This window comes from Apodemus sylvaticus, chromosome 2, assembly GCF_947179515.1.
Source record: "Apodemus sylvaticus chromosome 2, mApoSyl1.1, whole genome shotgun sequence".
Taxonomy (NCBI): Eukaryota; Metazoa; Chordata; class Mammalia; order Rodentia; family Muridae; genus Apodemus; species Apodemus sylvaticus.
In genome coordinates, this window is record NC_067473.1 from 52,597,764 (window position 1) to 52,609,947 (window position 12,184).

Sequence of the window (12,184 nt, forward strand, 5' to 3'; positions counted from 1 at the left end):
ATTATCTACCAGGTCCAGAATGCTATCAAGTTATGACTCTCTTATTCATAATTTGATAAATGTGTGAGATTGAGATCCACGGCTTATAGATAGATATGTTTACCTTTCTTCACTTTCTGTCTATAACATTTTGTTGCTTCCTTTGAAGGTTCAGTCTAAGGGAAGGTATTTTTCTCCTTCCATGAGAAATAATCCATGTTAGTTTTCCCGAAGTGGCTCAAGGAAGGGAAGGTTTGCTTTGACTTGACAGTGTAAGGATTTAAGGATCCTAGCTGGGGAACGCTTGGCAGCAGGACTGTGAAGTGGTGGCCACAGTTCATCTCTGCTCGTGGGGAGAGAGCAGGGAATGCTGGCACTCCGCTTACTGCTTCCTTCCCTTTATGTAGACAGGGACTCCACCTGAGGGAGCCACCCACATTCCAGGCAGGCATCCTCTTCTCACACCTCGCTGGAACCTCCTTCCAAACCACACCTGGAGTTGTGGCTCCTGGGTGATTCCACATCTGGTTAAGTTGTCAATGAATATTAACTGCTACCTCTATTGAGAACTCACTTTCTAAATGTCAGCAGTTCAGAGTGCTCTGTAACACGACAGTTTCTGAGAGTTTTGTGCTGTGTTGTTGATGGTGGCCCTGGGCTTCATTCTTTTCTCTCCTGACTTTTTTGCATCTCAGTACACAACTTTTCTTCATTGTTGCATCTTTTGGCTTGACTTTCTACCCTAGAAGTCTTGTGTTTTGAGGAAACCATGTAGTATTTACTAATATTAGTGAAATCTGTGTTAATTCAACAGTGACCTCAGGGCAAAGGGCCAGGTGTTTAGCTACAGAACTTGAGAGTCCTTTGTATAAGCATTGCCCTTAACATTTCTTTGGAGAGAAAGAAAAATGCCGTTTACCTTCGTTGAAATTTGGGTCTTGTAGTGGCAAGGCATTAGAGGTGTGTGCATGTGTGTGTATGTATGCACATGGGCTTTTAGTGCTTGAGGAAGTAAGGATGTAGTTAAAGGACCAGGTAAAAAACCCTTTCAGAATAAAAGTCTGTGCTGATGTTACCTATTAAACAGACCTCTCTGTTAAAGTTTATCTGGGAGCCTCCTCTCTGCCATATTAAAGATTTTTATGCAGTGATTACTGCAAAGATGTCTTCCTTTATCGTTTTAGCTGGCGAAGATTTAAGATACATACCAAGACTAAAAGCCTTTTCAGTAGTATGGAAATGCAATTAATGTTTCAGGTGCTCAGGCGGAGCCTTAATCAGGCTAAGTTTTATGTTTATCATCTTTCTCTTGCCTGTTCTGATATCTGCACTGTGAAAGAAGACCTAGACACTGTTCTTAGTCTTAAGCTGGTGGCTTGTCTTGGTGTCCTTTGGAGTCTAGAATATGACGTGGAGAGGAATTGGACTTGCTGGTGTATGTGTGACTGGTGTATGGATGCACTGAATGAGTTTATCTGCATCTTCCTAATTCTCGCCTTGGCACAGTGCTCATGATTTGCATGACTTCATCCTCACCAAACCCAGGGGCAAGTGTAAGCCCTGCTTTTGAGGGGAAGACAGGACTCTGAGAGAACGTTCCAAGCTGCGATGCAGCTGAGGTTTTTGTTCAGTAATAGGGTCTCATCACTCTGGAGCTACCTGCCATGTATGTCAGTCTGTCTCCCGTGCTTCCCAAGATTGCTTTTGGCCTGGGAATACTCTAGAAAATTAGAAACAGAGTCCCAGGAAGAAAAGTTATCCTGGAGACTAGATGTTTTGGGAGTTTCCAGAGAAGCTCAGTGCTGCATCTCTGCCAATGCCTTTCTCCACAGCATCCCTGTCCTGAAGAGTGAGGATGAAAATGGTCCTTCCTCTCTGCTGCTGCGGCAGAGGCAGGTTTGGCTCCTGTGGTTCATTTCTTTCCTCAGATACTAATGTGGTTAATTTTCTCCCCCAGATACTAATGGGGAAAACATTGCAGAGTCGCTAGTTGCAGAAGGCTTGGCCACCCGGAGAGAAGGCATGCGAGCCAATAAGTAAGTACGCAGCACTTCACAGCATTCCTTTTTGAGGCACCAAGAAGGTGGTAGCCACGATAAACTACTTTGTTTCATGTCATTTCTGTTCTCTTCTACAAAATGTGTAACTCAGGTACTTTAATTTCTTCCAAGATCTTACTCATGGGTTGTTTTGAGTCAGAAGGTCATTTAACATTTCTTAATGGTATTTGACTTATGTATACCTCCTTTACAAACAGGCCTGGAGAGTAGGCAGTTATGTATGTTGTATGTATGTATGTTTGTATGTATGTATATTCATGAATTATTGGGTCTTAGACCATAGAGATGCAATTCCAGACTATTTCCGAGTCAACCAAACCAAATATTTATTGAGCCTCAGCTGTGTATCAGTCGGTATTCTATTCAGAGAATATAGCAGTAAATAGACTCAGGCTGGGCTAGCATTCTAATGGGTGATAGACAATGAAAAGATGTGATGTCGAATCAGGTGCAAGGAACACTGTAGTGAAAAAAGGAGGAAAGGAAAGATTCTGCTTTGAATCTGTTTAATTGACAGAGCTACAATTGCTTGGATTTGAAGGTTAGTAGAACCTTTTCTGAGCCCGTGTTCTTGAATCTGTAGATATTTCATTAATAGATAAAATATATCGTCTAGTCAATGGTAGTGTGAACTTGTTGGAAGATATATATGCAAAGTTCCTAGTACATAAATCATGTTCAAGTTCACTAGTATTCTCAGTGGGGTAGACTGTAGCTGACTTTAATTAACACTTTAGTCTCTGAAAAGTGATATTCTCCATCAGTAATTTGGAGGCTATAAACATGCTGTTTAAACCATTAAGTTCTTGGTATCTTATAACTGCAGTAGTGGAAGGAAAGCTTTGGATAAATATTTGCATCATGTGTACATGTGATGGGAATGAGCCAGAGGCTCAGTTGTGCTTTTTGCCTTCTTTCTGTCCTGAGGTTCTGGGGCCAGGTCACTCACTGTGTACCTGCTGTCCTGTCTGATTGTAAGGAGACTTTTGCTGGACTCAGTAATTGTTGTTGCGTGCCTGTGGGAATTGGTTGAATTAAGACATTTGTTTTGAGGTGGTGTTTTTGGAAGCATGCCACAGTTCTAACTTAAGGACAATTACTGGCATGATTACTGTTGCAGTGTTTTTGTTTTGATTTGGTTTTTTTTTTCTTTTTCTTTTTTTTTTTTTTTTGGATTCAGTTTGCAAGTGGAATAAAGAAAATCCCTGTAACCATTTTGTACTGCTGCCACTGGAACAATCCTACTAGACCTAAAGTTGCCTCTTCTCGGGATTTCATTTGCTCCTGCCTGTGCCATCCCCACAGTCTCACTAATCCTAGTTAAACTGTGAACTTGGACATCTCTGAGTCCTTTAGTTATGTTTTGGGTGAAGAGAAGAAAGAGAGGACCAGAAGCTTCCAGCTTGGAAAATGTTAGGTGAAGCTTGCTTAGACAGAAATTCCTAGAGACCAGGAGAGGAAATTCAATGTGTGGATGGCTGTGGATGGTCTCAGGAGTCCTGCAAAAGACACAAAGAACGGCCTTGTAGTTCCCTGCTTCCTCCATTTAGCTCAGATGAGACAGTGAATGTCCATTTCTCTACTAAGTCCTTCCCCTTAAGAAATTAATTGTTGCTTTTATCTTTTCCTTTTGGGCGGTTCTACTATTGGTTTCCACAGTAGAGAAAGAGGCTTTATTTTCAAACTGCCTGTTGTCTAGCTGGCCTTGTTGGATGTCTATGCAATTTTGAGCCAATATTATCTGATAGCAGTAGGGTGGTTCTTAGTCACCTTCCTGCACTGTACCCTGCTGAGCTGGGCCTGGTTTCTGGAATCTGGGATGCTTAAGTGAATTTGCACCCCCTGGAGTGGCTCCCCTTGGAGCTGTTAACTTGTTCTATTCTACTCCCTGGCAAAAGACTACATGTTCCCTAGAACCTCTCATTAATGCTCTCAGGATCTCAATCAGTCCTTTGAAGGAACAAATTTGGAATTTGTAAATTGTACTTCTGGTGAGTTTTCTGGTTAAATAAATGCCTTGGTCTCTTTTAGGGGAGAAGATACTGAAGAATCCAACTGGCAAAGAGCTATATAGCTCTGTTTGTGAACCACTAACCACAATTTGTTTGCCTTTCATGTCCCAGCCCAGAGCAGAATCGGCTTTCAGAATGCGAGGAGCAAGCAAAGGCATCAAAGAAAGGGATGTGGAGTGAGGGCAGCGGTTCTCACACCATCCGGGATCTCAAGTATACCATTGAGAACCCACGGCACTTTGTGGACTCTCACCATCAGAAGCCGGTCAATGGTGAGGTTGCAGGGAAAGGCAGACAGACTCGGGGTGATTTCTTTCTGTTTGCTCTCTTTGATTCTTGGGGTTTATAAGATCCAGTGAGTCTTTCTTTTGCTTATTTAGTATCCAAAGGGAATCCTTGAGGGTTAAAGAACACTGACATTTTAGAAGGGGCGTTGAATTGCTTCACAAAGCTTACTACAACTCTGCATTGCTGAGGTTAGCCCTGTACTCTTGCTGATCATAAATTGTTAGTATTTTGCATATTGTATAGTTTTTGTTCTCTCAAGGCCACTAAGACTAATGCTGAAAATTGGAGGGAAAAACTTATTTCACATACATATAAACATATGATATATTTATATACTATGTAGTTTTTGCTCCTTGGGACTCTTACTGACTGCGGATTTAGAAAAATCTAAGCAAGACCAATGAGGGTTATTATTTTGTGAGCACTCTAGATTTTGGAGAGTAGAGGTGCAGGAGGTCTCAGGAGGTTCAAAGGACAGAGAAGCAGGTTTGGTCTGTGTTCTCCTGGACTCACTCATGTGAGCTTTGCTGATCAGTCAGTGCTTTTCTGTTTTTGTGAGAGGGGCTTCTCAGGTTTTTGGGAAGGAGATGGGTTAGATGCAAGTAGGTTGGGCATTGTATAATCCTGGATCAACTTTCCCTAACGATCAAAAACTGTTTGTTCTGTCATCCAGCTATCATTGAGCATGTTCGAGACGGCAGTGTGGTCCGGGCCCTGCTCCTTCCAGATCACTACCTTGTTACTGTCATGCTGTCAGGGATTAAGGTTAGGCTACACAGTGGGTTTGGGGTTTGTGGGAGTGTTTGTTGATGGGTAGATTTCTTTACCTGGGGAATTCGGATATATTTTTCTTCCTTCTAGGAACCATTGGCCAGACTATGTCATACTTATTTTGGTTTAACCTTCATAGTGAGACAGTTCTATTAGATTTAAAGTAACCAAGGCCTATTTGGTGTGGGGCACTGTTAGCGATAAGAAGCTAGGAATAAAGAGAGGATGCATTAGTGGCCCTGAAGCTTCATAGAGATGAATTGAATTCATGTACAGCTATCCGTGTGTGCTTAAAAAAGTCAGGGATTGAAAGCGAGGTACTGCCAGATTGTCTCTTGGTCAAGGAACAGTTTTAAAGGAAATGCACATGCTCAGCATGGTATGTTTCGTTTGTCTTTAACAAAAAGCTTGATTGGTCTGGTGTTTTAAAGATTGTCAGAAGAGCAGTTTTCAGAACTCTGAGCTTAGACTGTGGTTCTCATGCCCCTCGGAATCTTGATGTGCATGGGGTCCCTGGCTCTCCTCTTATCATCCCTCACTGTCCTTACTTTCCTTTAGTGCCCAACCTTTCGTCGAGAAACAGATGGTAGTGAAACACCAGAGCCCTTCGCTGCAGAAGCCAAGTTTTTCACGGAGTCGCGACTGCTTCAGAGAGATGTTCAGATCATTCTGGAAAGCTGCCATAATCAGAACATTCTGGGTACCATTCTTCATCCAGTGAGTGTGCTGTATAGATAGCCTGGGCTGGTTGGTCGGCCATGTATTCAGTTTGCTACTGTTTCTCTCTGTTCAACATTGTTTCCAATCTTGGCAGGTTTGTTTGTTTGTTTATTATTATTATTATTATACTATGCACTGACTTGAGCGCCTTTTCTGTGCAGATACCATTAGTCATATCGTCGTGCACAAATCAGTGCATTGAATTTTTAGGAAGTTCATCTCAAGTGTTCCTGGCTTCGTAAAGGGAAGTCTTGAAGTCTGAACTTTTGAGTTGCTATTGCCAGTTGAAGGCTGGAGAGTAGGACTGGGGAGTTTCAGATGTACGTCTAGAACTTAGCTATCCTGGAGTATTGACACACCAATCAGGAGGAGACTGACATATTGAAAAATTATTTCCCATATTCTGATCTTTAGCAGATTCCTCCTAAGTCTGGAGCTTGGGTTTGGGGTTTTTACTTTTAATTTTTTTATGTTGTTAAAGTTGTGACTTTTGGGAATTTGACCCTGTTGTGCACCTTGATAGATGTGAAATTCTTGCACAAGTAATGACCTTACTTTGTGAGAACTAAGTGGATTTTCACCATTGTAATGGAGATGTAATACACAGTTAATCTACTGTTACTTTTCCAGCTAGATGACTCTCAGGGTGGCAGCTGTAGAAGGCTGGGAGGCTTGCTTTGCAGGGTGCCAAGGTCATGCCTGTTTTCTTCTAGAGTGCTGACTCTCTGGCCATGCCTGCCAGATGGTTCTGTGTCAAAGAAGAATATGAATTGTTATTCACCAGGCAAAATGTGGCTTGTGCAGTCTGCTCTGCAGCTTTCTGCTGATGGAAAGGGGAAAAAGTGCTGGTTCTTAGAGGGAGAGGAGACTAAGGTGGAATCTCTTCTAACGATTAACATCCTCCTCTGCCCCCAAAAGAACTATTGGAATGTCAGTTCTATTCGCTGCCTCTCACATTTATTCTGCTCCTGTTAAGTAGAGCTGCTATGCTGGGTGTTACTGGGACATGAGGGCGAAGCTGCCGGGAGGACTCTTAGAGTAGCGTCCTGAGTCCTAGGTGTGATTTCTTACAGAAACGACTTTTTCCTAGTTTACAAAAACTGAAGTGCCAGCTAGACGGTGGCTGCACTTGCCATGTCAGAAACAGAAAACTGATTTCTTGGTGCAACAGTGTGTGATTTGTGTCTGTCTTCTCTTGTGCCTCGTCTCTTAGAATGGTAACATCACTGAACTCCTCCTGAAGGAAGGTTTTGCCCGCTGTGTGGACTGGTCAATTGCAGTTTATACCCGGGGTGCAGAAAAGCTGAGGGCAGCTGAGAGGTAAGGCCTGCCAGGGCACCTTGCTAAGCGTTTCAGGGAAGGAAGCTGGCCACTGTCTCTAACCCATCTGTGTTATTGCCTGTTGTAGTTCAATAAGGGGATTGGGGATCCCAAGAGAAGGAAGCATACTGTGGAGTGACTCACAGATTAAAATTTAGGTCCAAGGTAGTTTAATGCCCGGGAGTAAGGGCTTAGTGTATGTACGTGAGTGTGCCCATGCCAGGACGTACGGAAGGCAAAGAACAACTTGTGTTGAGTTGGTTTTTCCTTCCCACCACATGGGTACTGGGGATTGAGCTCAGGTCCTTAGGCTCGGTGGCAAGTACTTTTACCTGCGAGCCTCCTTGTCAGCACATCTGACATTTTTCCATATTTGATTTACTTTTTAAATGTTTCTTAGTCATTTTCTCCAAGTTTCCCTCTCAAGTGTTGTAGTTTTAGGAGTTTGACGTGAATGATGGAATGAATTGCTTATCAGCTCTCCCAGACAGGCAAGCTTAGAAGGATGATGGAGAGGTGGCGCCTGTGTGCGCCACACTAGGGCCAGGCCATAGAGGCTGATGGCCTAATGTGTTTGGAAGTGTGTTTTAATTGTAAATGCTAATATATTTCTGAGGTGATGACAACCTCCCTGAAGACAGAAACACACGTTTTAAAGTCGGGTAGCTTGTTCAGCTATCAACTAGTCAAGTGTAGCTGGGTGTTTTGAGCTCACATTTGATGGGGTGGATGGAAGAAAATAAAGTAGGTACCAAGCATAATTGAAGAGGAGCTACGTCACGCAAGCCTGGATCTCCCAACTCTGGGACAGTGGTGAGCAGAAGAGGAGATTAGTCCTGGCACTGGACTAATCCTTTAGCTTCCTGGCATGGAACCTTAGCTCAATCTTAAAATTACAGTGGTTTTGTTAATTTGGGTTTTTGCCATCCATGTGTACAGATGAGAAGAAAAAAAAGACTGATTCTTGTACTTGTTAGGTGTTTTCTGAGGACTTTTATTTACATCTCCTGTGCCTATAAGCAGACATTTGTAAATTTTAATCTGGGACACTGGATAGGATATATCTGACAAGTGTATACTCTTTGAAAAGCCAGAGGGATTGCTTAATTTTTCAAAAGTTGTATATTGTGGCATAATTAAATTGGAAAGACATAATAGTCTTGTAGATGAAGCACTTCAAATACTTATTATTCTGTGACGCTCAATTTCTTTCTTGCTTGTTTTGGTTCAGAAACTTCTATTTTCTACTCATTACTGTTCTAAGTTATTATTTTGGTTGATAAATTTTCTTGACTTATTTCAAGTTCCAGCTTGTCTTTGAAGAAAGTGAGTACAATTAGAATAACATCTATAGTTCCTAACAGTTGCAGGAGATTATAGATTGTTTTTTAAAGGGAGTCACTGTAAAACAGGCTTAGAACAGGAAATACAAATCATACCTTACTGTGTGATCGCTTGTCTGCTGTTTTGTGTTGGGTGTCCGAGCTACTTGCATTGTGGGTACAATTACATGCTTTCTGTGGAAGTGCGTTCTGTATTTTACAGTTCCTGCATTCTTCTTTGTCTTTCTCTGTTTTAGTGCTACCTAGAAGGATGGTCACAGTACTGCTTTCAGAAAGCATCCCTCTCTCTCTCTCTCTCTCTCTCTCTCTCTCTCTCTCTCTCTCTCTCTCTCTCTCTCTCAACAGTTTAAGACAGCTGTTCATTGATTTTTTTTTTTTTAATCATTACACATACTCAATCTCTCACTCTTGGTCTGACCCAGAAAATAATCTACTTTGCTTAGTATTTTGAAATGAATTCCTGACAACATAGTTTTTGAACTTCTATTAAGGGAAATCTGCAGATTTTTCTCTATTTTTCCAAGTACATTTTAGATATCCTATGTCGATATTTTCTGAATTGAATCTGATAGTTGATAACCCTTTTACAATTCAAATGGCAATCAGACAGGCCTGTGATTCTTAAAGAATGTTTTCATGTGTATCTTCTTCTAGAAAAGTAATTGCTCTGTGTTACGGTGCTCACTCAGAAGATACTAGATCTCTCAGGTGCTCTGAGCTCTGACAGTTGCATACCAGGACCTCAGTTGACCATTCATAAGTTTACTATGTACATGTGTCTTGTGTTTTTTGTGGGGTTTTTTCTTTGTTTTGTTTTGTTTTGCTTTGTTTTGTTTTTTTGAGATAGGCTTTTTCTGTGTAGCCTAGGCTGTCCCAGAACTTGGTCTGTAGACCAGACTGACCTTGAGCTCACCGAGATCCTCCTGCCTCTGCCTCCCAAGTGCTGGGATTAGAGGCGTGTCTAATCACGCCTCTGTGCTTCTTTTATTTCTGTTTTCTGTGTACTTTCCATCTGTAGTCAGGCTTTGTTCTGTGTTGACTATGGGTCTGCCTTCTCTGGATCTTTCCCCACAGTCAGCCAGTGGGATTTCCTGCTCCCACGCTGGTGCTGGAGGCAGGCACAGTGGCCTGGTCCATGAATGATCTTGCATCCTTGTTTTGTTGCCAGGTTTGCCAAGGAGCGCAGGCTGAGGATATGGAGAGACTATGTGCCTCCCACTGCTAATTTGGACCAAAAGGACAAGCAGTTCGTTGCCAAGGTGAGTCATTCTCAGCATGTTGATTTGAGAGTGGACATTGCCAGACCAGTGATGGCACAAGGATCTGAGCAATAGAAATGCTGTAGCTCTTGACCGTTTCAAGAGAAGTCTCCACTCTGTGTGTGTGTGTGTGTGTGTGTGTGTGTGTGTATTTCTCATGGTAAATTAGCCCAACTTCATTATAAGTTCTTGGATTAGTGTTGTGGGCATTGCTAGCTCAGAATAGCTCTCATACCTGAGATATCTTTTATTTGCTTTGCTTTGGACTGGCACTAGGGATTCCCTGTGTCCTTAGCTCTCTCTTCCTTTTCTCTGGAACTCCTGTGGTTTCTCTCGTTTCACTGCCTTGAATTCTTTATTGGCTGATGTATGTTGGCGGTGGATTACTTGTTTCCTAGGGAACTAGAGCTGTTCAGTAGATTAAGTGGTTACATCAGTGGCAATGAGCAAAAGATTTTCTTTTTAAGGTTTCCGAGGGTAGAGCTCCATGCATTCCTAAATGTATGACGTTTTCAGTGTGATTTTGCTTTTCCTAAGAGACTCTGAAGATTTTGTCTGTTTACGCAAAACGTGGTTAAAGAAATGTATCTGTGGATGAACATTGGGTGTCTCCATCAGTTAGCAGTGAACTGAGGTTGGAAAGTCACTAGGTGGCACTGTCAGCTTGAGAAATCCCCAAACTAGCTTATAAATGTAAAATTTTTATAAAGACTCTGAGGCACTGGCTGATTGATTTTCTTCTCTCTCCCTCTTTCCTCTCCCTTCTTTTCTCTCTCTTCCTCCCCGCCTTCCTCTCTGTCTTTCTTTCTTTCCATGTTGAAAGTAATAGGTTTCAGAGCTCAACTGGCCGTTCCCCTCCTTAGCAGGCATCTAAGTAGTTGTTAGGGGATGGCAGTCACTCTCTTTAGTGGACATGACCAGCATTTGTCCCTGGGGACAGCTGGCGGTGTGCCCTCCATATCTTGAGATGGAACACAATGGCTTTTCGCGTCCTTTCTCTGAGGACCGTGTTGTGCCTTGGACATGGGCTGCTTTGCCATCTTGCAGCTCATGTAGTCTATTTCACATGTCCTGTGAGTGTGAGTGTACTGACACAAGGATGGCCATCCACTCAGCGGGGACGTGGAGCTTCCAGTTGTGAACATCCCTGAGAGGCTGTGATACAGGTGATGTAGGCGAGACTCAGAGATGGTCCCTGGCCTGCTCTGTTTCCAGCAGATCCTACTGATTGGAGAACTAGTGGTTTGCTAGTAAAGAAAGAATTCAGAAGAAGTAAATGACTGAGCCTTGCACCCTTGTCTGTTTGTCTGTCTGTCTGAGACAGGGCCTCACTGTGTTTTTCATGTTAGCCTGCAACTAGCCATCATCTTGCCTCTGCCTCACCATACTGGGATTACAGGCACATGTTCATTTTAAATGACTATGTTGTCAACGTGAAAAGGGAGAAATGGCTACTGCAATATTTCTCCCACTTTTTAAATCCAGGATTCCTTGTTCTCTGGGTTTTGTTCTGCTCTGTTTTGTTTTTTAAACACAGTAAGTGTCTTGATACTCACTACAATTAAGTTTTACTTATTACATTGCCAAAGTAAGGTTTACAGTTTCTCTAGAATGTTAATGTAAATGTAGGTCATTTTAAAAAAAGAATTACAGCCGGGCGGTGGTGGCGCATGCCTGTAATCCCAGCACTCTGGGAGGCAGAGGCAGGTGGATTTCTGAGTTCGAGGCCAGCCTAGTCTACAGAGTGAGTTCCAGGACAGCCAGGGTTATACAGAGAAACCCTGTCTCGAAAAAACCAAATCCAAAAAACAAACAAAAAAAAAAAAATAAAAAAAGAATTACTTATTTTCTGTATGAGTACACTGTAGCTGTCTTCAGACACACCAGAAGAGGGCATCAGATCCGATTACAGATGGTTGTGAGCCACCATGTGGTTGCTGGGAATTGAACTCAGGACCTCTGGAAGGGCAATCAGTGCTCTTAACCACTGAGATATCCCTCCAGCCCGAAATTTAGGTTATTTAATGGAAGCCCATTTAGAAAAATATTTATGGATAGAAAAAAGATTTTATGTTTTCTGGAATTTAAAACCTTTTGAGTGTCATTTTTGTGTGTAAAGCAGGAGTGAGCACAGAGAAGGTAAGCAGAGCACTTGTTCTTCTCGGAGAGTTGCGATGCACGTTGCTTCCACATTAGGCTGTTCAAACTGGCCGGCTATGGCCCCTGCCTCAGGGCTGGCACTACCTCACTAGTGCATGGCTGCTGGATGTTATAAAGAAAAAGACTGTTGTGTGGCATGTAAAAGTTAGGTGAAATTAAATTTTACTGTCATGAGTAAATGGCATCTAGCGAGTGTAGTTGTTTGAGCCTATCCGAGGCTCTCTTTTCTTTGAGGCTAGGGTCTCAGGATGTCACTCTAGTTGACTTAGAAC

The 12,184-nt window shown here is 42.5% G+C and overlaps 1 protein-coding gene across 1 annotated transcript in view; it reads left to right on the forward strand.

Moving 5' to 3' along the window:
- Window positions 1-12,184, forward strand: part of Snd1 (staphylococcal nuclease and tudor domain containing 1) — a 407,737-nt gene that overhangs the window by 37,161 nt on the left and 358,392 nt on the right. Inside the window, exons 4-9 of the mRNA XM_052173319.1 lie at window positions 1,937-2,015; window positions 4,163-4,323; window positions 5,013-5,104; window positions 5,669-5,827; window positions 7,044-7,150; window positions 9,662-9,752. Of these exons, the coding sequence (XP_052029279.1) occupies window positions 1,937-2,015; window positions 4,163-4,323; window positions 5,013-5,104; window positions 5,669-5,827; window positions 7,044-7,150; window positions 9,662-9,752 (689 nt within the window). The remainder of the gene's footprint in view (window positions 1-1,936; window positions 2,016-4,162; window positions 4,324-5,012; window positions 5,105-5,668; window positions 5,828-7,043; window positions 7,151-9,661; window positions 9,753-12,184) is intronic.